Genomic DNA, 27,338 nt, shown 5'->3' on the forward strand with positions numbered 1-27,338 from the left:
TCGAGCCCGTGTCACTTAAGTCTCCTGCTTTGGCAGGCAGGTTCTTTACCACCAGCATCACCTGGGAAGCCTCCATCCTTAATGATACCCCTGTTTTATAGTGTCTGTGGTTATTATGATTGGTATCTATAGATTCTCCTTCCTTTCTCTAGCTGATTATTACTAGGAAAGAAATTAAAATATTTCTCTTACATTCAGTCATTTTCCAAAAGTGTATTAGATGCTCAGTTGTGTCTAGCTCTTTGCGACCTCATGGACTGTAGCCTGTCAAGCTCCTCTATCCATGAAATTCTCCAGGCAAGAATACTGGAGTGGGTGTCTATTACCTTCTCCAGGGGGATCTTAAATTTTCCCAAAATACCTAGTTAATTCTAAAAACTTATATTCCATAGTTTCCGAGGTATATAATCAGAGCAACTACAATTAATATAATTTTATATCTTGTAATATTTATACTTATCTAGTTCTCTTATTAAACTAAAACCTCTAAGACAATGTTTAAAAGTTGTAGGCATCTCTATGCCTGATTTTATTGGAAATGACTTAAGTGTTTCACTGTTGAATACCTTGCTTGTTGCGTTCAGTTCAGTTCAGTTCAATCGCTCAGTCGTGTCTGACTCTTTGTGACCCCATGAATCGCAGCACGCCAGGCCTCCCTTAGATTTGGCAAAAAGTGTGTCTTATTTAGGTACTTCCCTTTTATTTTTATTTGAATTTTTATTAGGAGTGGTAGCTGAATTCATCAAATACCATTTTAAATCTTGCACAATTAGCAATTTAACTAATTGTTAACTAATGGACTCAGTTTGCTTTTTAAAGTTTTTTAAATGAATTGCATACCTTAATGATTACCTTTTGCTCTAGTATTTCTTTTGTAGAGATAATTTTGTTCTCGTGTTTTATACATTAATAATTAAGGCTTTCATGTTTAAGTCCATATGGTCAGTTTGCCTGAATACTTTCGGAAAACCAATACATAGTTACCCTGTAGCACATACTTTTTAGGATATTTAGGTATTGCAGATGCTCTTATCTGAATTGGATACTTTTTCAAATTTGTCTCCATGTCTTTGTTGAGGGAGGGGAGGAACTAGATTTTTACTGTGTCCTTTTAAAAGCCACATGCCCCGCTGTACTTTTTGTTAGAATTCTTAATTCCAAATATGTATGTGTAGATAAGTTGGAAAGATTTTTGTAATTGTAAGAATACATAAGTAATTCTTTGGGTATGTTTATGAATGATGCTATAGGAATGTACTGTCAGTCTGGGTTTTGTTGTTGCTTAATATTGCCCTTTTTGCTTTTTCATGAATTCTAAGAATTTTTTTGTAGCTACCCTGTGCAGTTCATCTTGGGCTTAATTCTGATAATGTTTGGGAGTGTTTGGTAATTTATACATATATATAACTATAATCAGCTTTTCTTTCTATCTTTTTTTTAAACAGTTACATGGGAATCGGTCTTTCTGCTCAAGGCGTGAACATGAACAGACTACCAGGTACACTTGTAATTGAATTAGAGTGCGGTCTTATGGCTAACTCTGGCTAAAATGGCAAGTAATAACTCGAGATATTAAGTACATCAATCTTCTATATTTTTAATCGCTGTATGAGTTCAGAGTTGAAGCTAAATGGTTTTAATAAATTTTATGCTATTTTGCAAAATATGCCATGCCTCGTTTTGTTTTGCTTGTTTTTGTTTTGTGTGTTGGTATTTTGAACTTCTAGTACATAATGATACCAGCTACTTTAGATGTTTTAATTGGTTGGTTCTGTCTCCTACCCAACACATTCCTGACTTCTAGGAATTCCCCATTTTCAGTTGTTTAATACTCTGGGTATCTAGGCTGATGTTAAAAGTAAACGAAGGAGAAAAAAAGCAAAGGAAGGAAGGTGTGAAACACAGTGGTAGACTGTTTTCCTAAAACCATTAATTGTACCAAAGTGATTCTTCGATTATATTTTCTGATGTTCTGCTTACTAATGTTAAAAATTAACTTTAGAGGAAACTGCTTGAAAATTGAGAGAAAAATCTTGTGTGTTATTATAAACTCTGTGTGTGTTTAAACCAAATCAAAGCAAAATTCCTTTGGTCTGTTAGCAAAGGAAATATGCATGAGACTGCGTCTTGCTGTTTGTTTGCTTTTTCTGTTAAGAGTCCTCTCTGAGACATAGTTTAGCGTTCTGTGTGGCAGATTTACTTTTGTTAATGTTGTAAGCAGTGTTTTAATACAGAATTTATGTACTGTGATTGTTGAGAATTTAAATGTACTGTTGGAAATTTTACCTTTGGAAAGGGGAAATTTACAGAGATTGTACTGTTCTTGCTTGTCTTGTTATAAATTTGCTGAATAGTTCTAGTATGGGGCAACCTTACTTTTCACTGTAAATATACTGAAACTTTCTCTTTTAGGCTGGGATAAACATTCGTATGGTTACCATGGTGATGATGGACATTCATTTTGTTCTTCTGGAACGGGACAACCTTATGGACCAACTTTTACAACTGGTGATGTCATTGGCTGTTGTGTCAACCTTATCAACAACACCTGCTTCTACACCAAGAATGGACACAGTTTAGGTACTAAAGTAACCAGATGGGGTGCTTATGTACTTACAGCATGGTAGTAATGGTTATTATGTAATTCTCCTTTATGAGTAGATGCCTCTGGAGATTATTTCTTTGTTCTTTCTAGGTAGAAGCTGAGAAAATGGTGAAAATTTAAATCTGAAGTATTATGTAATGGGCACATATTCAATTAAAAATCTTAATTTTTTACGTTAAAGGCCACATGATATCACACCTGTGGGACTAACTAGAAATAACTGCATGCTCAGATATTTATTCTAATAGTGGAAATGCTGCATGCTTTCTGCTCTGCTTTGAATAAAGCCCTTCACAGTATGATCCAGTTTTCTAGATACCGGGTGCCGAGAAAAAAGCCGTCAGTTTTTAGTATAATATGAGGGTAATGACAGAGCATGGAAAAGCTTATGCTCCCAGCGAAATGAAGGGCATTGACATACTGAAAAATCAGGCCTGCTAACAAAAAATTAACAAAGATTGTAACTACAAGCTAGTTCTGCAAAAGGGAGCAGAACTAAAATGAGCAAATGATAACAAAACTTCTAAAAGACAGCTGGCAAATAGATAGATTAGTGAAAACATGAGAAAATCACTCCGCTGTAAGACTAACAGGAAAGTAGGGGTTTTGGTTGAATATCTGTACTACTTCAGATTTAATACTTTTATGCTCCCTTTTCTTAGATTTTTTTTGTCTTTGTTTTGTATTAAAGTAAGTATAAAGGATAGCAAGGTTGATGCTTTAAAAAAAGTTTCATATTTTTAACTGTTTAGAACATTCTTGATTTATAGCAGGTTATTTCTGATGAGATAAAGTGAAAGAAGGCATCAACTAATCCCCAAAGGCAGAAGATTCAGTTTGCTTATAAACAGTATTTAAAAATTAAACTGCAGATAGTATGCTTAGACATATAATAAATATTCTTTAATATAGTACAAAAACTATTCTGTAATTTAATAGTAGAGAATTCTAAATTTTGGGCTATGTTGGTAATAGTTATTTGGGTTTTTTAGTGTCTCGACATACTCCTTATATAATGTTACTGTCTTAGTCATAGTTAGTTACATTTGGCTTAAAACTTTTCCTTCTGATTATTACTGTTGATTCTGAAGTTCTGTGCTGGCTAACTTAAAAGCTCTCACAAGTCCACAGAGACTCTTAACATTCTTTTCAGTACAAGACTGTTGATAAAGGATGCCATGTATGGTGTGTGTATTTGTGATCTGATTGTTATTGGCAGACTGGTTTCCAGAAGGACACAGCCCTTCTAGTTTGTTGTTGCTCTTCAGGCTCTGTCTGACTTGTCAAAGCAGTTAACTGGGATAGTCTTCATTGGCTTGGCTGCTTAAGGTATTTAAGATCTTAAACCAGAAGTCTGCCTTCAGGTAGGACCTTTGGTTCAGTAATGCAAAGATGACATTTTTAAAACCAAAATGAATTTTTTTATAGTTTGCAAAAACTTTATTTCAGAGAAGAAATTTTATTTTGGGACTTGAGAAGATCATAGGTGATGTGATATTATTTTTTTTCCTATTAGATTTTCACAAGCATTTACATTGAGATTTTTCTCTTGCGTAAGGAAGTTGTTTTTAAAATATGTTGTTGTTGTTCAGTCCCTAAGTTGTGTCCGACTCTTTGTGACCCCATGAACTGCAGCACATGGGATGCTGTTTAAGAACAAGGGTACTTGATGGAAGCATGTTCTAAAATTGTCAGTTTGAAACAGTTGGCATTATTCATTCATAAACCTAATATGTATTTGTCAAGCACATGGAGGGTCAGGATAGCAGTGGTCAGTATGGGAGTTCAGTTGTCTGGGTTTTTCTCCTGGCTTGGGCTTGTGACCTTAGGCGAGCTACTTACACATCTGTGTGCCTCAGATCATAAAACCAGATCGCTGTAACATGTGCCTGTTGAGGTTGCTGGGGCGGACTGAAGTGATGCACGTGAAGCTAAGTGATTGCCATACACTTAGTGAGTGCTCAGTAAGTGGTGTTCATTGTCGTTTGCCAGACTCTGGCCCAGGTGCTGGGGATGCAGTGAGCAAGAATTATTCCTCTGGAGCAGAGGTCAGCAAGCTATGATGGCCCACGGGCCAGATCAGTCTCGTGTCTGCTTTCTAAGTAAAGTGTCACTGAAACCCAGTCACCACCACCCCTACCCCTGGTTCATTTGCTTTCTGTATGTGGCTGCTGTCCTGCTACTGTAGCAGAATTAAGTAGTTGAAACAAGCCCAGAGAGCTGACCCCTTACAGAGTAATGTGTTTCTCTCTGGACCAGATTCTAGCATCTAGAAGATAAAATATTACTCAGCTACTTTTCCCTTGTATTTCGCAAAATGGATAATTTGTGCCCCAAAGCTTGGTACATCCTTAGTTTCTGTCTCATGGAGGTTTTCAAAATGTATATTTACTTACTGTATAAAGAGAAATGAAGGGGGTTTTGAGGAAATAATTAAAGGAGAAACATTTCAGTATGCAAGTTAATTCATTTGAATTTTTACATTTTGTTATAATTCTTCAGTAGACAGTTACTTTTCTAAAAGTCTCTTGATAATCAGATTAGGAAATTGGGAAAAAATTGTTTTCTGTGTAAAACTTAAATAATTGTTCAGCTTGTTAAAGTGCCATTTTTGTGGTCTGAATATGTATAGGTTGTGTTTAATATATTTGACAGTGTTCAAAAGTGTTATTCTATAGAATTAAGTTGGATACTTCATTAGAGATTTTGGTAAAGTGAGGAAGGATCTCAGTAATTACTGACAAAAGTAAATTTTTGCTTAAATGATATAAATTTAGACAGTCTTTATCGATAGACATTTTTGAAGGAAAGTGATTAGGCTGCTGTTTTATGAAAGGTGGTAAAATTATATATGGTCATGTTTTATTTATTCTTGCTGTTTTCTTTGTTCTTTTTAGTTTTCTGAAATTTTTAGGATAAATTCTCACATTTGTTTGGCCCACAATCACTTTACTTTCTGTTTATTAATGAAACTAAAGGTAATCTGAACGTTTTCACTTTTGACAAGTTAACATATGAGTTTACTGGTTTTTAAAAGTCATAAAAACAGTATTTTAATTACAAAGCACTATTTTTACATTTATTTCAAGGCATATATAGTAGAGATTTATAGTCAGTTTGCCTTTTAACTTTATTACTTTAATGAATAGAGTCAGATGTATTTTCTGAAGGCACAGCACAACGGTAGAGCTACAGACTCTCAACTGGGAAGAGACCTTAAAGATGATGTTTCAACAGGAGGGCCCTCATTATTTTAGGTGGTGATCATCACCATAGAGGGCGGGATGCTGGCATGGTTTGACTTTGTCTTAATGTGTGTTTAAACTGAAGAACTGCGATTAGCCAAGTCAGCAGTACCACCCCCTCCCGTTATTATAGAGCTCAGTCTTTTTAAACATATGACTGAGGTCCTATAGAAATATCTGGTTTGTTTATTATCTTATTTTCAGCTAAGTAATTTATTTGAATATTTAAAGGGTGATTACATCATCACTTTGGGATGTCAGTAGATTTATTCCAGTGATGTTGCCATTGTTCAAATGTATTTGGTACATAACTGTTGAAATTACTGTCAGAGGGCATTTAAGAGAAATTTTCAACTGTATGTATCTTTGTCCTTTGAAAGAGGAATTAATTTTGTTTTCTAGAGTGATCAAAACTTTGTATTTTTATGAGAATTTTTTAAAGTAAACAAAGCTACTATATTTTCTATTCACCCCTTTTTGTAACAGAAAATCTTTCCTTTTCCCTTAAAATTATTTAAAAGCTAAATCTAGGTAAGGAAGATTTAAATAACAAGGCCAGATAAAGCAGCTTAGGTGTCAGTCAGAAATTAAATGTAATTATTTTGCAACCAGTTTTCTTTTTACTCACATAGCTTTGAATATTTATCTGAAACCATTTCAGAAATCCTGGAGGCAACTACCGTACCCCAGAAATAAAATTGGCGTGTCCCTAACAAGGGTCACGAGCTTGACACAGGATGGCATTCACTCAGACCTGCATAAGTGTTATTGAGAGAAAAATTAGTCTTGTTATTTTATATTTAGCTTTTTAATTTTTTCCTTCCTTTGCTGTATTTTCCCTTCTTTTTGGTGAGAAATTCAGCTTGTCACCATACTCTGCCTGAAAAACGACTTCTAACGCCATTTTCCTTTCCTTTTAGGTATCGCTTTCACCGACTTACCGGTAAGACAGACTTTCTTGTAAAAGTAGTTTTGTATTTTTAATTAAAAGAAGTATATGGAAACTAGTACTACTCACGTTTAAAACGCAGTCTTACTGATAATAAGTTTATAAGCCGTGCCGCACGCGCACCAGAGCGCCTTTCATGAGCTGCCATCGGTGCGGACCGGCAGAAAGTGAGCCGAGTTGCACTGGGCCCCGCTGCCCTGGGGAACTTAGCTGTGGCTGAGAACCAAATCGGACATGTTTGTTTAGAAGACACTTTTTAGTATCACTGTGGATTCGTTTGAAATATGTTTCTCTTTTATTGTTGGGCTTTTTAGTAAGTGGCTGTGTGACAGTCATTTACTAATTCAGCGTCTGTTGATGCCACTGTGTGGCGAGTTCTCTGCTTGCTTTTATTCAACAAAACAGATGGAGGTCTCTGTCCTTTCGGAGTATTCAAGTTGAGGACCTTAATAAATAATGCATTAAAAATATTTTTAAAAATTTAAATACTTTTTAAAGGAAGAAAACAGTAGTGCCTGAGAGGACCAAAGACAGAACCCAGGTGGCACAGTTTGCTCACCGTTGTTCAAGGTAATTGCTGAGCAGAATCTTTGGAGGAAGCGAGGATATGGAGAACAAGAACGTTCCAGGCAGAGGGAGTAGTTAGGGGGCGGGCACTCAGGCAGGAGCGCATGGGGCGTGTTTGAAGAGCGTGCAGGGAGGTAGAGAGACTGAGGCGGGCGGAGTCAGACCCCAGGGTGGGGCGGAGTCAGACCCGAGGGCGGGGGCCGTTGTGAGCACCTGGGCATTGACTCTGAATGAAGGACACTGACAGTGCAGAGGTTAGCTGTTGTGATACACCGGATGACAGAGAGACGGCAGCTGGGGGAGTAAAGACAGAAACAAGCCAACTGTGAGGGGCTGCTGCAGAAACTCCCGCAGGAGATGCTGGTGACTCAGCCTCTGGAGACATAAGGAGTGGTTCCATTCCGGACGCCTTACATCCCAAATCTAAGCCTCTGTCAGTTGTAACATGCATCATATATAGCCCTAAAGGGAGTGGGGACTAATAAACTGATACAGCGCTTTCTTATCATTTAGGACTGATAGTTTATATTCACTGATCTCTTCAGATATTTAAATCTATTAATAAACTTTTGATCAGTATCACTTATTGTATGCCTGAAACAGAACTTTAAGAAGCAGTGACCAGTGAGTGGGGCAGGAGGAGGACTAAGAATTGGGTGTCCTCCTTCAGAGCCAACTGAAGAAGATCTGTCCGCAAGGAAGGAGAAGCCAGCGTGTCAGATGCCGCTGTGATGTATTGCGTCACACGGGCTGAGGATTGACCAGTGGGCTTATTGTCAGGGTTAGCAGGGTGTCTGCTAGCTGTTGAGAATGATACAGTAGCAAGAAAAACAGGGGATGTTGTATATCCAGAGGGAAAGTAGCCGTGATCCTGCCCTTGAATGGACAGGGGGTGATCCCGTGGGTGAGTGGAAAGGAGAGGCTTTCGAGAAGAGTGTCTGGTGGGGGCGGCTGGGGGTTGGTCCAGGTGCAGATACGAGGGCCCAGGTAGCTCAGTCTTGTTGCAGATGTTTTGCTCAGACTCTCCGAGTCACATGGATTTGGTGAAAGGGCGTATATAGCTGGTTTGATTTTTTTTTTTCTTTCTTTCTTCCCCCAGTTTTTGTGGCTCTAAGCAAGTAAAATCAACTTGTCAGTAGATTTTGTTCCTTACTGACAGATAGTGGTGATCATTTTAAAAAGGCGTAGCTAGTTTTAGATATGTTGACTGTTTGGGGTTGCCTTCTGATCATTTTTTGTCCCATTTTAGAATCACCAGTTATATTTTTTGCCTTGTCTGTAATTAGCCAAGGGTGATGTTCATTTCTACCTCAGTGGGTAAAGTGGTGGTTAGGGTGGTGGTTGTAAGTTTTCTGTTAATAACACAGTGGTTCTGAGAGCTCTTTATTTTTGTGACTGTGAGATCTTCTGGGACTTCCACACACAACATATCATTCTTCTACTTAAAAAGGAAAGAAAGTTAGTCTTTCTCTTAGATTCCCCACCACCTGTGATCCTTCACTAGACAGTCACAGCAGTCAGCCTCCGTGGAGGGGATGTTTACAGAAAAAAAGCTTACCTATTATGGAACCAGAGGGTGCTTTACATCTCTGAAAACTGGAGATGTTTTTCAAAATGATCATTCTTCCCCAGCTCACCTCACCATCTTTAGATATGATGATGGTGTTGAGTGTATGGCCTTCTAGATCTGTTTTAAACTTACGTTGGCCAGTGTGTCCGTGACTGTCGGCTGGAGGAAGGTGGGTCGTAGCTGAGGCACTGTTCCGGTAGCTTGCTTTTTTCACTTAGTGATGTGTGTTGTGCCTCTTTCTGCATCAGTGTACACGTTTTTAACGCTTTCTTTTTGCTTGTTTTTATAATATCTTATTGTAAGATGCACTGCAACGATTTAAAGATGTATGTTTTTGCGTATTTGACATTTATGAAAGGGGGTGTATCCTAGAAATCCATGGCCTGTCACAGTTTAATGGACAGTGTTTCTTAGACATGAAATGATGGTAGATCTTATAGTCAGTGCGGGCTGAGCTTCCCTGATTGTGGTATATAATACCACCTGTGAATGGACATTCTTTTTAATTTTTTATTTGCTATTAAAAATAATGCTGCAGGACATATATCTTTGCACATGTTTGTTTTTCTGTAGGATTAATTTCTTACAAGAAAAGGACTAATTATCAGCAAGGAAATTGAATCGGTAATTTCAAAATCAGACAAGAAAAAGAAATAAAAGCAATTCAAATTGGAAAGAAAGAAGTAAAGTAAAATTGTCTTGTCAGTCTTAATAGATTTTGCCAAATATCTTTCTTACAAGGTTATATTGGTTCATATTTCTATGTACAGTGAATGAGAGGGCTTATTTTCTCAGCCTTCATCAACACTGGGTGTTCTCAGCTTTTAAAATCTTAATCTGTTGTGCAAAATAATCTGCTTATTTTAATTTGCATTTAAGAAATTCAATTCATATCTCTTTATATTTTTAATCATCATCTTATGTTTCTTCAAATTGCCTGTGTATCTATTGCCAATTAAATTGTTTTTAACTAGTAATTTTGTTTGTCAGTTTTTTGTTTTGTATCGGGGTATAGCCAATTAGCAATGTTATGATAGTGTCAGGTACACAGCAGAAGGGGCTCAGCCGTACATATCCGTGTATCCTCTCTCCCCGCAAGCTCCCCTCAAATCCAGGCTGCCGCGTAACATTGAGCAGACGAACTAGTAGTCTTTGTTTTCCTATATTCTGAGATTATTTTTTCATATTTAGAATATTGGTCCTTATAATGTGTGGCAAATTTTTTTTTTATATAAATTTCATTTTTCTTGACATAAGAGTTTTTGGCTTAAAATACTTTTGTTTTAAACTATGTCGCAATTTTGTAATGGGCTTTAATGAAAAGAATACTGTGCTCGGAGTAGAGCCATGAGTTTCCCTTTCTGCGTGTCATTAACAAACTGGTGCTTTTGGAGACACTGTGCAAGCTCTTTAAATCTCCGTTTCTCATTGGTGAAATGAGAAGGTTATAATGAGTATCTCACTTGTCTTCACCGTAAAAGTCTATTAACTTGTGAGTTTTGTTGATTATTAAGACTCAGTACACGTGTGGGTGTTGTGTTACCACTTGTTCCCCTAAGCCAACGTGACTGTCTTTCCCAGTATATTACCACAGTACTCCTTCTGTTTCTGATTTGGGTTGCTTGATTGGTCACCTGAGTTTAAAAATACCTTCTTAGCTTTTTGCAGTGAAATCTATCTAAGCATCTTGTATTTACACACATTATATTCTCTTAATCTTTACCTGATTTTGTACTGAAAATACCTGTGATAATCATTAAAGCAAAGCAATAGGCATAAACACAGAGACTGAGGATGAAGTAGGCTTTGGAGTTACAGAAAGGTCCACTGAGCTTAGATTTTGGTGTTAATAAGCCTGTGTCCAGTCCCAGCTCTGCCGTGGTGTAGGACAACTGTGAGCACGTTAATTTACCCCGTCCTCAGTTCCTCTATCTTCATAATGCAGATAATCATAATGATGATGACTTAACAGGGTAATGACAGTGATTAAACCTGGACCTTTAGAGGACGCTCAGTAACTTACTCTCCCTTCAGATGTGACAACAGTGATTGAGCTGACAGAAGGACTCCTGTATTTTTTGTACAGATTTTTGAAGCTGTTGAACTTGTTTCACCCTCAAGTCTTAGAGTATATCTTAGAGGAAATGCATTTCTTAATGAATTTGAATGTTTAAATCCTTTCTGGAGATGTGTGCATTTTATTTTTATGTAAAGAATCTCTATTCTTAAAGGCACTGTTTTGCTTATAATTAAGTTCTTATACCATTCCTTAATAAAGGCATCCCAGATGTAGAGAGAATAGAAATTAGTAAACTTAACATAGTGTATGCCCAGTTAGGATGTTCTTCTATGGTAATCAGCTTCCACGTGTACTTTCTAGAAGCGCATCGCAGTATCATACTTCAGAGGATAAATATGAGTTATGCTTGGATCTCTCTATTGTATGATATAATCTTTTTTTTTTCAATTTTTTAATTGAAGGATAATTGCTTTACAGAATTGTGTGGTTTTCTGTCATACATCAACAAGAGTCAGCCATAGGTACACCCATGTCCCCTCCCTCCCAGACCTTCGCCCATCTCCCTCTAGCCCACACTTCAGCCTGTCGAAGAGCCCCTGTTTCAGTTCCCTGCGTCTGTATGACATATTCCTAAGAGCAAGAATTTATTTATTAGAAGTACCTTCATTTATTAGATGTATAATGCCCTATGGTCTGAATAAATAAGTAGCTTAGGTTGCTGTGTATTTTTCTTGATCATTTGCTTTATTTCTTCCTCTATTAGTTTCTGATTGAGATCTTAAAATATTTGTGGAGCAAATTTGCAATTCTGTTATTTTAAAGGTAGCATTTGCAAGAATGAATTTTCTTTTTTAACATAAAAGGGATGGATATTTAGTGAACTGTGTTGTCTTACAGCCAAATTTATATCCTACCGTGGGGCTCCAGACACCAGGAGAAGTCGTTGATGCTAATTTTGGGCAGCACCCTTTCGTGTTCGATATAGAAGATTACATGCGGGAGTGGAGAACGAAGACACAGGCACAGATAGACCGCTTTCCTGTCGGAGACCGAGAGGGAGAGTGGCAGACCATGATCCAGAAGTGAGTGGGGAGACGCGCAGGGACGTCTTCCAGAGTGCGCTTTTTATAAAACATTTCAGCCTTTCGGTGTGAAAAGACTGTTTATCTATTCATATGTGTCCTAATGATCTTAATGTATTAATAATGCTTGATTTGGTGACACACGTCCCGAATTGTGTTGTAGTCTGATTTATTAATTTGCTGGAGGAAATAAAGTGACACTAGATCGCGTAGGTTAATTCATTTGCCAGCCTTAGTAATGGGACTTAAGGTTTCCATGAGTTACTTGATTCAGCTGTTAATAGCGCCAGTGCAGAAGATAAATTGAGAAAGAATTTAGATTGTAGAATTCACGTTGTGGTTTTGGCACATGAACTTCACTGTGTTGTTCAGCAGTGGTATAAACACTTAGGAGAAAAAATAATTACTGTTCAGTAAGAATGAACATCAGAATAACAGTGTATTTTACATCCCGGAATACAGACATGATGTGCTCATGGCACCTTTCAGGATTTAGCTAAATTTTTCCGGTGAATGGGTAACTATGTAAGAATAATATCAGCTATTTTTGTTTACTTGGATCCCTTTTTTTGTCTGACAAAAAATCTCCAGCCTAAAGAATTTTCAGAACTCCATTTACTTATTGTATATTCTGTTAGACATTTAAGAGGAAGTAAAGGGAATACAAATCACAGACAGTGAGTGTGGAGCTTAGATTCCGCAGTGCAGTTTAAATGCTTACGAGTCAGTGTAACAGGTGGACAGGCAGCAGCAGAGCAGATAGCGGGCGTTAGTGAAAGCACTGTACGTGGATGACCTTTGTCTCAGCTCACTCTTTACCCCCAGTTTACAATTTGTTTTATTAGGCAGCTTTTTATGAAAAAGTAGAATTTCAACATGGGAGTCAGCAGGAAAATACAAGCCCTGTGATAGTCACCTATTTTAGACTACGCCTTTGTTTGAAAGGCTCGAGATGACATGTGAATGTCAGTTGTACTGAATAACAGTAGCTCTTAAAACTCCAAATAATGCAGACTTCAAACTAAATACTGTTAAGTTTAAGTAGTCATTTTCACTATCATAATCTAACCCAAGAAAATTCAAGATACCCTCAGTCTGACACAGTTCATCTTAAATGTCTGTATAATTGAACAATCTTAAATTTGCAAATCTCGTAAAACTTGTCATGTTTTTTGGAGGAGATAATTTGGGGCAGGATGATGATTCGAGAACAAGCGTCCTCCCCGGAGCTGTTATCAGTCTCCACACCAGTGTTTCTGTCCTGCACAGTTGGAAGAGTGGTGGCTCTGACTCAGAATCCCCGGGTCACCATGAGTTAGCAGTGCGCGCTGGGCTGGACTGCTCTCTGGGGTCCCGTCCCTTAATGCTCTCCAGTGGTTCCCGCTGAGCATCCTGGCGGGTGGTTCCCGCTGAGCATCCTGGCGGGTGGCTGTAGAGGAAGCATCACCTGTCTTAGTCCTGCGTCAGGGTTCAGGGAGAGCACCTCCCCTGCCCCATTCCTCACAAAATAGATCCTCACTGGGGGAAGTTCATGTTAAAACGTTCTCCCCTACCCTCTTAATCTAACATTTAGATGAAATAAAATGAAAAAAATCCGTTTGTTAGAAATTTCCCCGTGCCAGCTCGGTCCCCTTCCTGAACCACTGCTTCATACCATTTTCTGTTGGGCCCTTAGTAGCGCCAGATGGAGGCAGGTTCAAGAGTTGAATATTTATAGATATATTGGGTATTTCAGTTAATAGTGTTTAGTCAACGGTTTTTCTAACATTTTGTCATTAGATCCAAATACCATACTTGTAAATACCACTTGGTTTTTAAACAATCAGTTTGCTCTTTGGAAGTGTCACTTACTCAGTCATATTTGAGGAATTCCTCTCCTGTGCTCGAACATACTACCTGATTTAGATTAGAAGGCTGACTCCTCACTGATTAATATTATCACCCTCATAGACTTTGTTCCGGAAGATTCTGTCTGTGGGGTCACCTTCGTGTTTTTTGGGTTCACACCTTGTGACCCGTTTTATGTAATTGGTGGACAGAACTGCAAAGAGTTAAACTACAGAGCAGGAAGAGTTAATCTATTTTTAAATTTTTTATTTTACAAAATGCCAGCACTTTACTAGGGTAAGTCATATGATACTGGTAAAATAGAAATTACGGTTAGTACAGTGGAGTAAGGGTGGGAAGCAATAGGGAAGGACCTGGGGATGATGGAGTGCTAAGAATCAAAGTTACTTCGTGTCCTGATTGTCTGGTAATACTTCCTTTTAGGCAGAGTAGACTCACTATAGCATTTGAAGTTATCTTTTTGGAAATAACTCTGTGAATAAGACAAAATGATGTTTTGAACTGATTTTGAACCTGAGGTAATTAAAGCCTTCATTGTTCCCAGGGCATAGATTGGTTTTGTAACATCAGGGTAGACCTTGTGTATGTAAATTGTAGTATGAAGCATGTATTCTCTTGACTAAAAGCTGTGTGTTTCTTCTTTTTAAGAATGGTTTCATCTTATCTAGTCCACCATGGGTACTGTGCCACAGCAGAGGCCTTTGCCAGATCTACAGACCAGACCGTTCTAGAAGAATTAGCTTCCATTAAAAATAGACAAAGTAAGGACCCGTGGTGCATGGCTAAACACGTGTTTTCAGATTATAGGCTTGGTTACATTGACTTTTAGAAACCTGATTTTTTCATGAAAGTTTTTTTTTCAAATTTATTAATTTGAAATTATGCCTCTGAAATTGCCTTTTACTGACATTTTTGAAGGTTACCTTAAAAAATTCATGGGACTGTAGTAGTAGTCTGGATGTAGAAAGAATTGTGGTGAAATTTTTGTTAAAATGTTTGCCACTTTTTCTTTAAAAATGTTTTCTTGAGCTTTCAGAAAGTAAACATTTAATAAGAAGTGTGTGTGTGTGTATGTGTTTTTCAACAGGTAAAGTAGTCCCATGATTATTAGATGTTAGTGGAGATGCTGTGTGAGATGTTTGCACTTAAATTGCTATCTAAATTTAAGATAGTATTGGTCTTAAGTATTTATTGCTTAGGTCCCAATGCTAGTGACCAGTGCTGTGGGGCCTGTTCCAACTGGGGCAAATCCACAGTTAGCCGTCCTCAAATCGGTGCTGTTAGTCCATCAGGGAGAGCGTGGCTTGATGAGGGTGTCAAGACAAAAACAAGACAAGAGGGATGCAAACAGAACTTTCATAGGTCAGATTGTTAGAAAACACTGATGACATTACATTGTAGCTGATGATATGCTCGTCTTTTCTCACCACGTTGTATAGACTGTAGCAAACAGGAGATGTCTGCTCAATCTTTCCCTGTCCTCATCATCTAACCTTCGGGGCATGCTCATTCAGTGGCTGTTGAATTCAGATCTTACTCAAAGGCTAATTTTCATTTAGTACTGGGTTCAAAAGGCTATATAGTGTTTGATAAGACATTTTGAATATTACTTCTTTCATACCTCCTATGGTCTTTTCTTTAAAAACCACTTTATTGAGGTATGGTTGACATATGAAAAACTATGCCTATTTAGGATATATAGCCTGATGAGTTTGTATATATCCATGAGACCATCACCACAGTGTATATGGCATAATATACCCATCTTTTTCATCTTAGTGTTTAATACATCAGTATTGCTTAACAGCTGTTTTTCCTATATTACTTATATGTTTGAATTTTTTTAGTAGTTATTAAAGTATTTGTTTTTCTAATAGATTATTTTGTCTGAAAATACTCCTTAAAATAGAAACTGAGTTAGAAAAATAAGTGCAGACTCATCACAATTTAAAGACTTTTTTTTACTAATTTTTGAGGGTCTACTAAGTTTCCTTTTCTATTCTTAGAAAATTTATCTTTTGCTTTCTTTTTCTAAATAGGAATTCAGAAATTGGTATTAGCAGGAAGAATGGGAGAAGCCATTGAAACAACACAACAGTTATATCCAAGTTTACTTGAAAGAAATCCCAATCTCCTTTTCACATTAAAGTGAGTTTAATAAATGTTATATTAATTATATATGTCGTTACCTAACCAAAATTATTTTCTTGCTTTAATAGTTTTAATTTTTGTTTTACCTCGTTTCAGGTATTTAGATATAATTTTGTAATGAAGCATATTTAAGCAGCAGGTTGAGGAATAAACTTTTGTGTTGAGGACTCTTAAGAAGAAGGCATTTTTCTACTTCTGTTTGCTCTTCTATCATTCTATCCCTGTATTTAAAAAATGTGAAACTCTTACTTAGAAGATGGGTATCTATTTTTTCTCTTGTAAAATACCTTATAGTAAGTTTGCAGCATTTTTTAAAATTGCGGTAAAAATATATGTGAAAGTCGCTCAGTTGTGTCTGACTCTTTGTGACCCCATGGACTGTATAGTCCTGATCCTCCAGGCCAGAATACCGGAGTGGGTAGCCTTTCCCTTCTCCAGGGGATCTTCCCAACCCAGGGATCGAAACGGGGTCTCCCACATTGCAGGTGGATTCTTTACCAACTGAGCTAACAGGGAAGCCGGGTAAAAATACACATATCATAAAGTCTGCCATTTTCACCTGTACAGTTTTCTGATACTCGCTTTGTTTCTGGTACACTCACATTGTTCTTCAGCCACCGCCAGCCATCTGTTTCTACAGCCTTTTTCATGATCTCAGTCTGAAACTTGGTACCTGTTAAACAGTGACTCTGCATTTCTCTCTCTTCCTCAGCTCCTGGCAACCACCATTCCACTGTCTGTCTCTGTACACTTGAATTGGAGTACTCTGAGTACTTCATGTAATGGAATCATAAAATGTTTGTCCTTGGTCACCGCCTTACTTCCCTTAGCATCATGGGTGTTCACATCTGTGTCGGAGTTCCTGCTTTCATTCTTTTGCATATATGCTCAGAAGGGGATTGTTGAATATAGGATAATTCTGTGCTTAATTTTTTGAAAATTAGTCCTCACAGTTCCATAGCCCTGTACAGTTTTCCATTCCTGCCAACAGTGGCAAGATTCTAGTGTTTCATCCTCACTTACACTTATTGTTTTCTGTTTCTTTCATTTTTTAAAAAATAAATAATAGCTATTTGGCTTTTTCTGTTGGTTGTATGAATCTTTGTTATCTTAAAATTCAGCTGTTATTAAGTTTACGATTTAAACTTTTTAAGCATCAGAAATGCTAAAAAAATGATCAGAAATTGATCAGAAATGATCATAAAAATTGATCAGAAATGCTAAACCTGATGACAGACCTACTTTGCTTTAGAATAAAAGTTTGAATGTGGCCTGTTTGATTAAGAGGTTGCAGATGGGACTGGGGGTGAGGAAGTGTGGGGAGTAGGCCCTTATTTTGTGTGAAGGTAGGTGTGTACATAAAACTGCATCAGGTACTTCTTAGGTACTATTTGATTTGCGTCCAAGTGCAAATATAATTTTGATTATTTTAGGTTAAAAAAAAATGAGGTCCATTTTGGTTTACTATAGCTACAGACAGATTTTCAGTTTCTTAGTAAATCTTGATTAAAGGTGATACAATGTCTTTGCATTATACTCTCATTTTTCAGGAAATTTTTAAATAATATTCTAAGCAGTACAGTATATGGAGCCACATTTAGCATTTTTAGTGTACTATCTAAAGGCGAGACTTACTGATAAATGCAAATTACTAACGTATTTCCTGGTAGAAGTCTGTTGCTATTAGGTAACTAAACAGTGATCTGGAGATGATGTAAATACATTTCTGTTTTCTCTTTTTAGAGTGCGTCAGTTTATAGAAATGGTGAATGGTACCGATAGTGAAGTACGGTGTTTGGGAGGCCGAAGTCCGAAGTCTCAAGACAGTTACCCTGTTAGTCCTCGACCTTTCAGTAGTCCAAGTATGAGCCCCAGCCACGGGGTGAATATCCACAGTTTAGCATCGGGCAAAGGAAGTACTGCACATTTTTCTGGTGAGATTCAGTCTTACATTATCTTACAGTTTTTACCCTTCTTCATGGTTTTGAACAGAAATAAATTTTAGAAAAAATGTAGACATTTCTACCAGCCATTTTGCACATTTGTGATTTGATCTCAAGAGATTCTGAAAGAAAAATTGTGGGCGAGTCAGATTCATGTGTTTTTGGTACCAGAAAGTAACTTCAAGATGAGCTGTTTCTAAGAGTGGCTTACTAACAGATCTCCCTAAATGAAGGGCAACGTTCGAGTTTTGTCTCTAGAAGTCAGATCAGAGGTATCTGGTAATGAGAAGGCAATGGTGTGTTTTAGTCAAGTATACATGTAAAGGCAGTGACGTGGCCATGGTGTCTGAAGCCCCCGACCCCACGCGCGGCTCCCAGCCGGGCTGCCTCTCCCTCCTCCCTTCCCAGCCCGGCTGCTGGCAAGAGTCAGGTCTGCCTGTCTGCTTCCTCCTGGACTCACTGAGGCTTTTGGTGAGGCTTAATTAAAGTTCTCTCCCTTCTTGGCTTTTATGACATCTTCTGCAGATTTATTTCTGGTCCTTCTCAGTCTTTTTGCTCTGCTTGTCTCTTTCTGTTTTTCCCGAGGTCTTACCTTTCCTCTGTACGTTTAACTTTGTAAAACTCAACTCAAATACTGTTTCCTGTGCTTTCACAGAGTAGAGCAACACCTTTGCTGTTTCTTCCTCAACACAGCACCTTTCTGCGTTGCTGCCTCTCAGCTCGTTCACATCACCATCCTGCACAGCGTGTGGGGGTCTCACGTTTGTGTCCTCAGTCAGCACCCCTCGGACACCGTGTGTCCTGTCAGGCTGGGACAGATCCTTGGTCTTGCTGTGTACTTACGTAAAACAGGGTTATGGTAACACTGGGCCTCATGGCAGGGATTAAATGAGATGCATAATTAAGCCTTCAATAAATACAGGAGAGGATTACAGCTCACAATTAAGTATCCTGATGTTCTTTCGAAGAAGTTTTCCACTTGTTTTCTATTTAAGTAGTCCACTGACTTTCCTACATTATAAAAGGTTTAAGTACATCATCAGAACATGGTAGATCTGTTGCAGCCTGATTTGTTTCTTTTTTTATAAAGCGTCTTTTCTTCTTTTTTCCCCCAGGTTTTGACAACTGTAGTAACGGTGTGATATCTAACAAAGCACATCAGGCGTACTGCCACAGTAAGCACCAGCCGTGTGGTCTGAATGTACCAGAGCTGAACAGCTTAAACACGTCCAGGTCGCAGCAGGTCAGCAGCTTCACCAGGTAATGATTCCCCTGGCATTGGCATCACTGTGAGCAACCTTGGTTACGGGTGGCATCGTCTGAAATAATTTGGAAAAATGGAGTTAGATGGCCACAGTGGGGGTCTGCGGGAATGAAGGGGTGAGGAGTCAGTTCCCTGGTGCTGTCCCTTCCTCTGCGCCCCTCTCCCTCTGGAGGGGTGACGAGGGCAGAGCCAGGCTCTCTACTGCCTTCCTGCCAGCGCAGACCCCCACGGTGGCCACAGAAACGTCATTTGTTAATGTTTCCAAGTTAAGTCACTGTAGTGTATTTAAGCTCTGGAGTTGACATATGATACATATACAACTGTTTTTTCTCAACTATTTTTTTCTCTTTGTGTGGGTTTTTCAGTGTGAGGAGTGTTTGCTGAGTTGCAAATAACTAACTTTACAAAAAATATTTGTTGATGAGAACCTACCTTTAATTTGAATAGCTTGCATATAGCAGATAGTTAAGTCGTTTAGTAAACATACAGCACAAGGAGAGGATTGAAAACTTGCTGGGTGTCAAGCACTCTGCTGCTAGTGTGGTCTCCACTCGAAGAGCTTTGGGAGGAGAGATGTTCCCGTCTTGGTACTCTGACATACTCAAGTTTCTATTCATGAAACCTAAAGGTTCATGAAATATAACCATTTGAATTAAATGCTAGTGTGTGAGGGCAAGTTCTTATGGATTTTTATCAATTTGATTGATGTTGCTTTGGTCTTAGAGCATGAATTGATGGGTCACACTGCGTTTTGGGGGAATATGCATCAGTGCAAAATTCTCCCATGGAAGGAGACAGCTCCTAATGTTTACAGTCTCAGTGTAAATATGATTCTGGAGAAGTGCATGTAAAAAATCTGTATTTACAAATTTGGAGATTAATCAGAATTTCCAGGTTATCTATTACAAATGACAAATATGTACTGAAATAATGGTATTATGTGGTACAGTTGTGAAATCCACAAAAATGATCCAAGAACAGCAGTAGGAAAAGGGATTGTCTTGCTGAGGAGGTTAGGGTAGGCAGTGGAGACGCCACACTAAAATATGAAATGAGAATATCATAGTAAAAATTTTGTATGGAGATGTAAACAATTAAGCCTTTAGTTCATCATATACTTTATAGTATTTATTAACAGTATTTTATGATTATTAGACGGTTCTACCATAGTTTGAAGGTAGGATTGCAGTTACTTTGTTGAGTTTTTCACTTAAATATTATGCTCATGGCAGGAAGTTGCTAAAGAGACCTGTAATTACCTGAGTTGAGGGAAGCAAGCTGAACGGAAGGGGTTGATGACATAGCATCCTCTTTTGGGTGCAGCTTAGAAGAAAGTAAGCTCTCAAACTGCCTTAAACTGTTAAGCAGTACCAGTTATTTTCTAGTTGGTAATGGCTTTCCTTGTGACAGTGTTGTGAAGTAGGCAAAGATGGTATTAACCGACTATGAAAACCATTTTACAGATGTAGAGCTGAGTGCCAGAGAAGTAAATGGCTTTTTTTAAAGGTGAATAATTAGTAACTAGTAAGTTGCAGAATGATGACTACTTCCCAGGATGTCTGACCTCTAGACTCGCGCTTTCTTCATTAGACTCCCCGTGAGAAATGCTCTTCTTCCCACCTCCTTCTCCTCCATCCCAGATTCTACTCAAGCTGTAAAATTCTACTTCAGTTGTTAACCTCTTCCAGGATGATTTCTTATCAATTCTCAAATTTCATGAAGATAACTACACAAGCTTTTCTAACTGACGGAGATGTGCTGGGGCCACGCCCTGTTCTTCTAGATCTCTGAGTGTCCTGTACCTTGATGGTCTTACAGACAGAAGTGTGTATGCACCCACTCACCCAGGCTGGAAACCAGTGGTTGCCTTTGCTGGCATTATGCATAAAGTGCAATTTTTGCTTCTCTGCATTCAATTTTGTTGTTGTTGTTGTTTTCCTACAAATGAATATACATTGCTTTTTTAATGAGAAATAATCATTTTTATTTATTTAAATATTTTCTAAAGTTTCATCAAGTGTTTCCTTCTGGACTGTATAATCATTACCTAGATCTTCATAGGAGAAATCTGGAAGGTTAGATATTGTTGCTCGGGGTGTGGATGGAATGAAGGGCAAACGTTGGCAACCTCAGCGTGGCCACTCAGAGCTGTTGGCACGTGTTATTCATCCAGTCAGTGTGAAATGGCCTTAGGTATCTCCAAAACAGCATTTCAAAAATTCAGATTCTGCAGTATATTTAGAATCTTCAGCCAATAAGAAAGTCTGTCAGAGAAAAGTAGTGTTGGGTTCTGAAAAGGGCTGAGGGGATGAGACTGAGTAGTCGTTTCTCGTGTTATCACTTAACCTTCGAGAAGGAGTATAATTTTGAGTAGTAAGGACAAATGCCCAAACGCCATTTGGGCAACGCCAATGCCCAAACAAGCAGTCTTTCTCTAAAAGACTGTTAGAGAAAAAGTAGTCTAGAAGCAAGCTGAGTATGAGGGCAGGGAAGGAGGCGAAATGGGGTGGGTCCCAGGAGCAGGTTGTTTGGTCAGGGAGGTTTTTGCCTTACATGCTTGGGGCAGGGAGGGTGGTATTTTAGGGCAGGAGTTGATTAAATGAAGTGCAGGTCTAATTCTGAAAGATAATGGGAAATATGTGCTGGAAAATGATTTCTCCATAGTGATAGGAAGTCTTAAAGCCACTGCATTTTAGTACATGTATCTTTTTCCTTCCTTATCTCCAGGACTACAAATTCGTTAAAAGTTAGCTGCATCTTTGGCTTTGAATACATTCAAGATTTAACTAAATACCTTTTTTCCAGATTGCTGTTGCCTTATGAAGTCAGTTTTATAAGTAGGCTCTGTAGTTGAGTACTAATTGATATTAAACTAAGCTGCAAGTGTGCTATTTCTAAAATTAGGTTTGTTTTTTCATTTTCAGTAATGATGTAGACATGGAAACAGATCACTACTCCAATGGAGTTGGAGAAACTTCATCCAATGGTTTCCTAAATGGTAGCTCTAAACATGACCACGAAATGGAAGATTGTGACACCGAAATGGGTCTGCAGTGATATTTCTTACATTTTTAATAAAAAATGATGACTACAAGGTTATGTTTTTACTTGTACTGATTCACAGCTGATGAACATAAATCAGATTTAAAGATGTGTGTGCCATTGGATTTGATAGTAACATATTCTCTTAGAAGTCTCTGAGAGTGGATTGCTAGAGAGAGTAGAGTCTAATTTTTTAGTATCTGGCGTTTTCTTTGCTGAACTGTTTCTGCACAACTGCAGTGCTCTCAGTAGCGCAGCAGTGCGAACTTACTAGTGCTTACTGTCCTTTGAAAGGATTGGTAAGGCTGGAGATACAAAAAGTTTGTGTACCTATTTCAATATAGCCAATATAGACAGGCCACATGGGTAGAGATGATTTAATAAATTCTAATCAAATTTTCTTTAATTCATTTAACCTGAATATATGCGACTATTCATAGTTCAGTGCCTGGCAGGTAGTAGGTGCCTGTTTTGACACCCTCCCTTGGTTCCTTCCCCCTCAAAATTATGTGGCTGAGAAACATAATAGCATGCATAATTTTACTTTGTGGACAACTTGTGTAGTAAATTGTACCGTAAAGTTAAACAAGCAGCAAACTTCCCCATCAATTGGAGAGTGAAAATTACTGAAGCTTATAAATTTTTATTTGATTTTATAATATTTTGATATTAAAGGGAGTTTATTAAAATTGCTAGAAACTATTTTATAAATGCAAACTTAATATTACTTACACGACCACCTTGTTTAGGATCATGTGTTCCAATGTGTAATTCACTCTTTCAAGCAAGGAGTAGGACTGAAAGGCAGCCTCATTTTACCCTATCAGATATTAGCAAGCAGCCTCAACATTCCAAGAATAGTTTGTGTCTAGGGATAAAGAGCAGGAGTTCTAGAGCCGGATCACCTGGATTTGAATTCTGCAACTGCCACTTACTAGCTGTGTAACCTTGGGTGAATTACTCAGGAGCTCTTTGCCTCAGTTTCTTCATCTGTAAAATGGGTGTAATGATAACTGCCTGTAAGTGCTTCATAAACATTAACTGTTACCGTCATGATTAGTGATTTATATATTGTTAACTAGTGATGTATACTTTTTGCATTGTTGATCAGTGATTATTGTCAGTCAAGATATATAAACTGAAAAATTTTTTCCTAAAAGTAGTGTAATTAACCCTTTTGATTAGGTACAGTATCGTCTGTGTTTTTATTGGAGTCATTTAGATTATCTTACCTTCAAACTGTTCTATGTCAGTTAAAGTAGCCTGGGAAGTAGCTACTTTTTCCTTTTCTTTTTTTGCAGTGTTGCTATATTTTTAGAAAATTGTGCTTAATTTTTCATAACATTTTCTTTGAGACATGTACATCATAACACTGAAAGCTTGTCACCTGACTTTCAACTCCAAGCTAGATAGATATTGGATCCTAGACTCTTGAGCCCTAGAGAAAGTATTCCTTGTAGCTACAAGGTTCCGTATTATAATAAATTAAAAAGAAACCGCATATTTAGGTAAAATATTAGAAAGTAGTTACTATATGAAATGTTCAAAATGTTGTAAGCAATTTATGTTTGTTTCTCCATTGTATCCCAACTGTAAGGTAGTGAAATACCTGTTTGTTTTGCTTACAGAAGTTGATTCAAGCCAGTTAAGACGCCAGTTGTGTGGAGGAAGTCAAGCTGCCATAGAAAGAATGATTCACTTTGGAAGAGAGCTGCAAGCGATGAGTGAACAGCTGAGGAGAGAATGTGGCAAGAACACAGCAAATAAAAAAATGTTGAAGGTAAATTTGTTTTCCCTTGAAAAGCTGTAAATGTGTGGATGAAACTAGAATGTCACTTTGTGAAACGCTGAGCAGGGCTGCGGTTGCTGTTGGGAGGCTTGGACACGAGCTCCTCCCTGGCTTCCTGCCCATTCGCGGGTGAAAAGGTGCGACGGGGTGAGGCGGCCAGGCTCTGCTGGAGAAAGCGCTGGACTTCAGGAAAACACGTAGGTTAGACCCCGGTTCTGCACTTCCCAGTGTCATGCGCCTCTTATCAACTTGCTTTCTTAGTTTTATTTTCTCAGCTGTAAAATTGGCAGAGTTATTAGGAGAAATGTGAGAATGCTGATCAAACTATAAATGTGAGATATTTTGATTTTAGGAAACACTGCTTAGGGTTGCAGCCAACTGAAGGTACGATATGTGGCCTTTGTTTTGATGGTGGTTGACGAAGGCTTGGCTCGTCTTCCGCGAAGAGTGAAGACACATTCTCAGGTCTCCTCTGGTTTGATGCTGTGCCGGGTGGTGATAACGGGCAAAATGGAAACACTTCAGTTAGCCACAGCTCTGTGTAGCAGCTGAAGATGGAGTTTCGCCTCCCTTAAGCCAGCACTGCAGTCAGCCAGGGATGAGTTTTCCCATAGTCACAGCAGTGCCCCCAGCCCTGTCGGCTGTGAGCAGGAACCTAGCCGTTGTGGCCGTGTGTTTTGTTTTGTTTGCCCTGCATCAGGTTGGGCTCGGTGTCAGTTTGTTAAAACACTTTCTTCTCAGTGATTTGAAATAAGTCCAGAAACTCAAGGAGAAATGGCACGTGGTGGCCTTGACACCGAGACTTTGGGAACTGAAGGAGAGGGCGAGCCTCGGGGCTCCCGCCATCCCTCCCCGAGCTGAACCGAGAGGGCCGGTGAGCAACCAGCTAGCACTAAGTGTGTGTAAAATCAGGGGGAAATAACCGTCCTGGCTTCCTGCACCAAGAGCTTTAGTACAGCACCTGTGTAGGCAGAGTGTACCTGTCTAGGAAGGTTCAAGAAGCCGCTTTTACACTTCCAGTAAAAAGGCACGCATAACTGGATTTATCCAGATTGCAAATTTTCATCAGTCTGTTAGGTTGGTGCAAAAGTAATTGTGGTTTTTCATTGTTGAACTTTGCCATGTAATACTGGAATACATTCTTAAATAAATGTGATTGTTATACATCATTTTAATGCGCATTTCTCACTTTGGTTTTTTTGCTAATTAATGATGTTAGACAAAAAGAAAATTCGAGCGATTTTTTTCTTTGAGTTCAAAATGGGTCATAAAGCAGTGGAAACAACTTGCAACACCAACAACCGCATTTGGCTCAGGAACTGCTCACGAACATACAGTGCAGTGGTGGTTCAAGAAGCCTTGCAAAGAAGACAAGAGCCTTGAAGATGAGGAGTGCAGTGAGCGGCCATTGGAAGTTGACAACGACCAGTTGAGAGCCATCATTGAAGCTGTTCCTCTTAAACTACATGAGAAGTTGCCAAAGAACTCAGCGTCGATCATTCTATGTTCATGTGGCATATGAAGCAGACTGGAAAGGTGAAAAAGCTTGAAAAGCAGGTGCCTCTTGAGCTGACCGATAATCATAAAAATTTTCATTTTGAACTGTTGTCTTCTCTTATTGTATTAAACAACAACGAACCATCTCTCGATCGAATTGTGATGCGACAAAAAGTGGATTTTATATAGGCAGCTGGAGACAACCAGTTCAGCGCTTGGACCGAGAAGAAGCTCCAAAGTGCTTCCGAAAGACAAACTTGCCCCAAATAAAGGTCCCGGTCACTCTTTGGTGGTCTGCTGCCCATCTGATCCACTGCAGCTTTCTGAGTCCTGGTGAAACTTACATCTGAGAAGTATGCTCAGTCAGTCGATGAGGTGCCCCAAAACTGCCACACCTGCAGCTGACATTGGTCAGCAGAATGGGCCCGTTCTTCTCTGTGACGACGCCCGACCGCATGTTGCACAACTTAACACTTCAAAAGTTGAACAAGTTTGGCTACAAAGTTTTGCCTCATCTGCCGTCTTCACCTGACCTCTTGCCAGCCAACTACCGCAGCAAGCACCGCAGAAGCTTGCTGCGGGAAAATGCTTCCACAGCCAGCAGGAGGCAGAAGATGCTGTCCAAGAGTTTGTTGAATCCCAAAGCATGGATTTTTATGCTACAGGAATAAATGGGCTTAATTCTCGTTGGCAAAAATGTGTTGATTGTAGTGGTTCCTACTTTGATTAATAAAGATGTGTTTGAGCCTCGTTACAATGATTTAAAATTCACCATCCGAACCAGCAGTTACTTTTGTATCAACCTAATACAACTTTGTAGAATCTTTTCAGCTATCAACAGTGCTAAGAAACTTACTTCTTAGGCTTTATTATTGCTTCCTATATCCAAAGCTATCCATCTGGGAAACCTGTTTTAGGGCAGTGGTTCTCATCCTTTTTGGTATCTAAACCCTTTAAAACCGATTAAAGATTCCCAAAGGGCTTTTGTTTGTATGAGTTATATTTATTGATTTTTCTGTACTAGAAATTATTACTAAAATTATTAATTCACTTTAAAATAACAAATCATTACATGGGTATTTTTCATACAAGTGTTACTTAATCTTTCTAAAATAAAACAATGAGAAGAGAGTAGCATTGCTTTACATTTTTGTAAATCTCTTTAATGCCAGGTTTAATAAAAGGTAAGCTGGATTCTCGTCCCTACTTCTGCATTCAGTCTTTTATGAACTCACACATCATGTCACCTCTGGAAAGCCCCACTGGGAGAGTTGTGAGGAAATAGGAGTGAGAAAAGAGCCAGTACTATCTTAGTTTAATATCATGAAAATAGTTTGGACCTCACAAGAGCCCATGAAAGGGTCTTGGACTCTGGTTGTCCCTGGAGAGAACTGATGTTTTAGGAGATATTTTGGAGATAGGAAATGTTTTTTTAAAAAGAACTCGTAGACATTTTTACACTAGGTCATCTGTTTTCTTGTTAAAACTTTATGCTAATTGAGTATCATTTTATGTAGTCCCTTTGAAAATTTAACATTTCACTCCATGGCTTATTCTTGATTGTAATTTGTGTGAAGCACAGAAAAGGGCATTACATGGCCTTTTCTCAGAGATACTCTTTGATTATATGTTGAATGAAGTAAAGAGGTAATTTATCATCTAAGGAACGCGGATGGCTTTGATTTTGCACCTCTGACTTCCGTGCAGATGCTGACTGCTGTCTCAGCGTTCTGAGCTGCTTCTCACCTTCCCCAGGCTTAATCTCC

The 27,338-nt window shown here is 38.5% G+C and overlaps 1 protein-coding gene across 1 annotated transcript in view; it reads left to right on the forward strand.

The window, feature by feature from the left end:
* RANBP9 (RAN binding protein 9) overlaps nt 1-27,338 on the forward strand; it is a 72,826-nt gene that overhangs the window by 38,368 nt on the left and 7,120 nt on the right. Inside the window, exons 3-12 of the mRNA XM_061398827.1 lie at nt 1,446-1,498; nt 2,413-2,580; nt 6,771-6,793; nt 11,854-12,038; nt 14,535-14,647; nt 15,926-16,034; nt 17,781-17,971; nt 19,096-19,240; nt 22,169-22,290; nt 23,915-24,066. Coding sequence (XP_061254811.1) covers nt 1,446-1,498; nt 2,413-2,580; nt 6,771-6,793; nt 11,854-12,038; nt 14,535-14,647; nt 15,926-16,034; nt 17,781-17,971; nt 19,096-19,240; nt 22,169-22,290; nt 23,915-24,066 — 1,261 coding nt within the window. The remainder of the gene's footprint in view (nt 1-1,445; nt 1,499-2,412; nt 2,581-6,770; nt 6,794-11,853; nt 12,039-14,534; nt 14,648-15,925; nt 16,035-17,780; nt 17,972-19,095; nt 19,241-22,168; nt 22,291-23,914; nt 24,067-27,338) is intronic.

The sequence above is a fragment of the Bos javanicus genome, chromosome 23 (assembly GCF_032452875.1).
Source record: "Bos javanicus breed banteng chromosome 23, ARS-OSU_banteng_1.0, whole genome shotgun sequence".
NCBI classification, from domain to species: domain Eukaryota; kingdom Metazoa; phylum Chordata; class Mammalia; order Artiodactyla; family Bovidae; genus Bos; species Bos javanicus.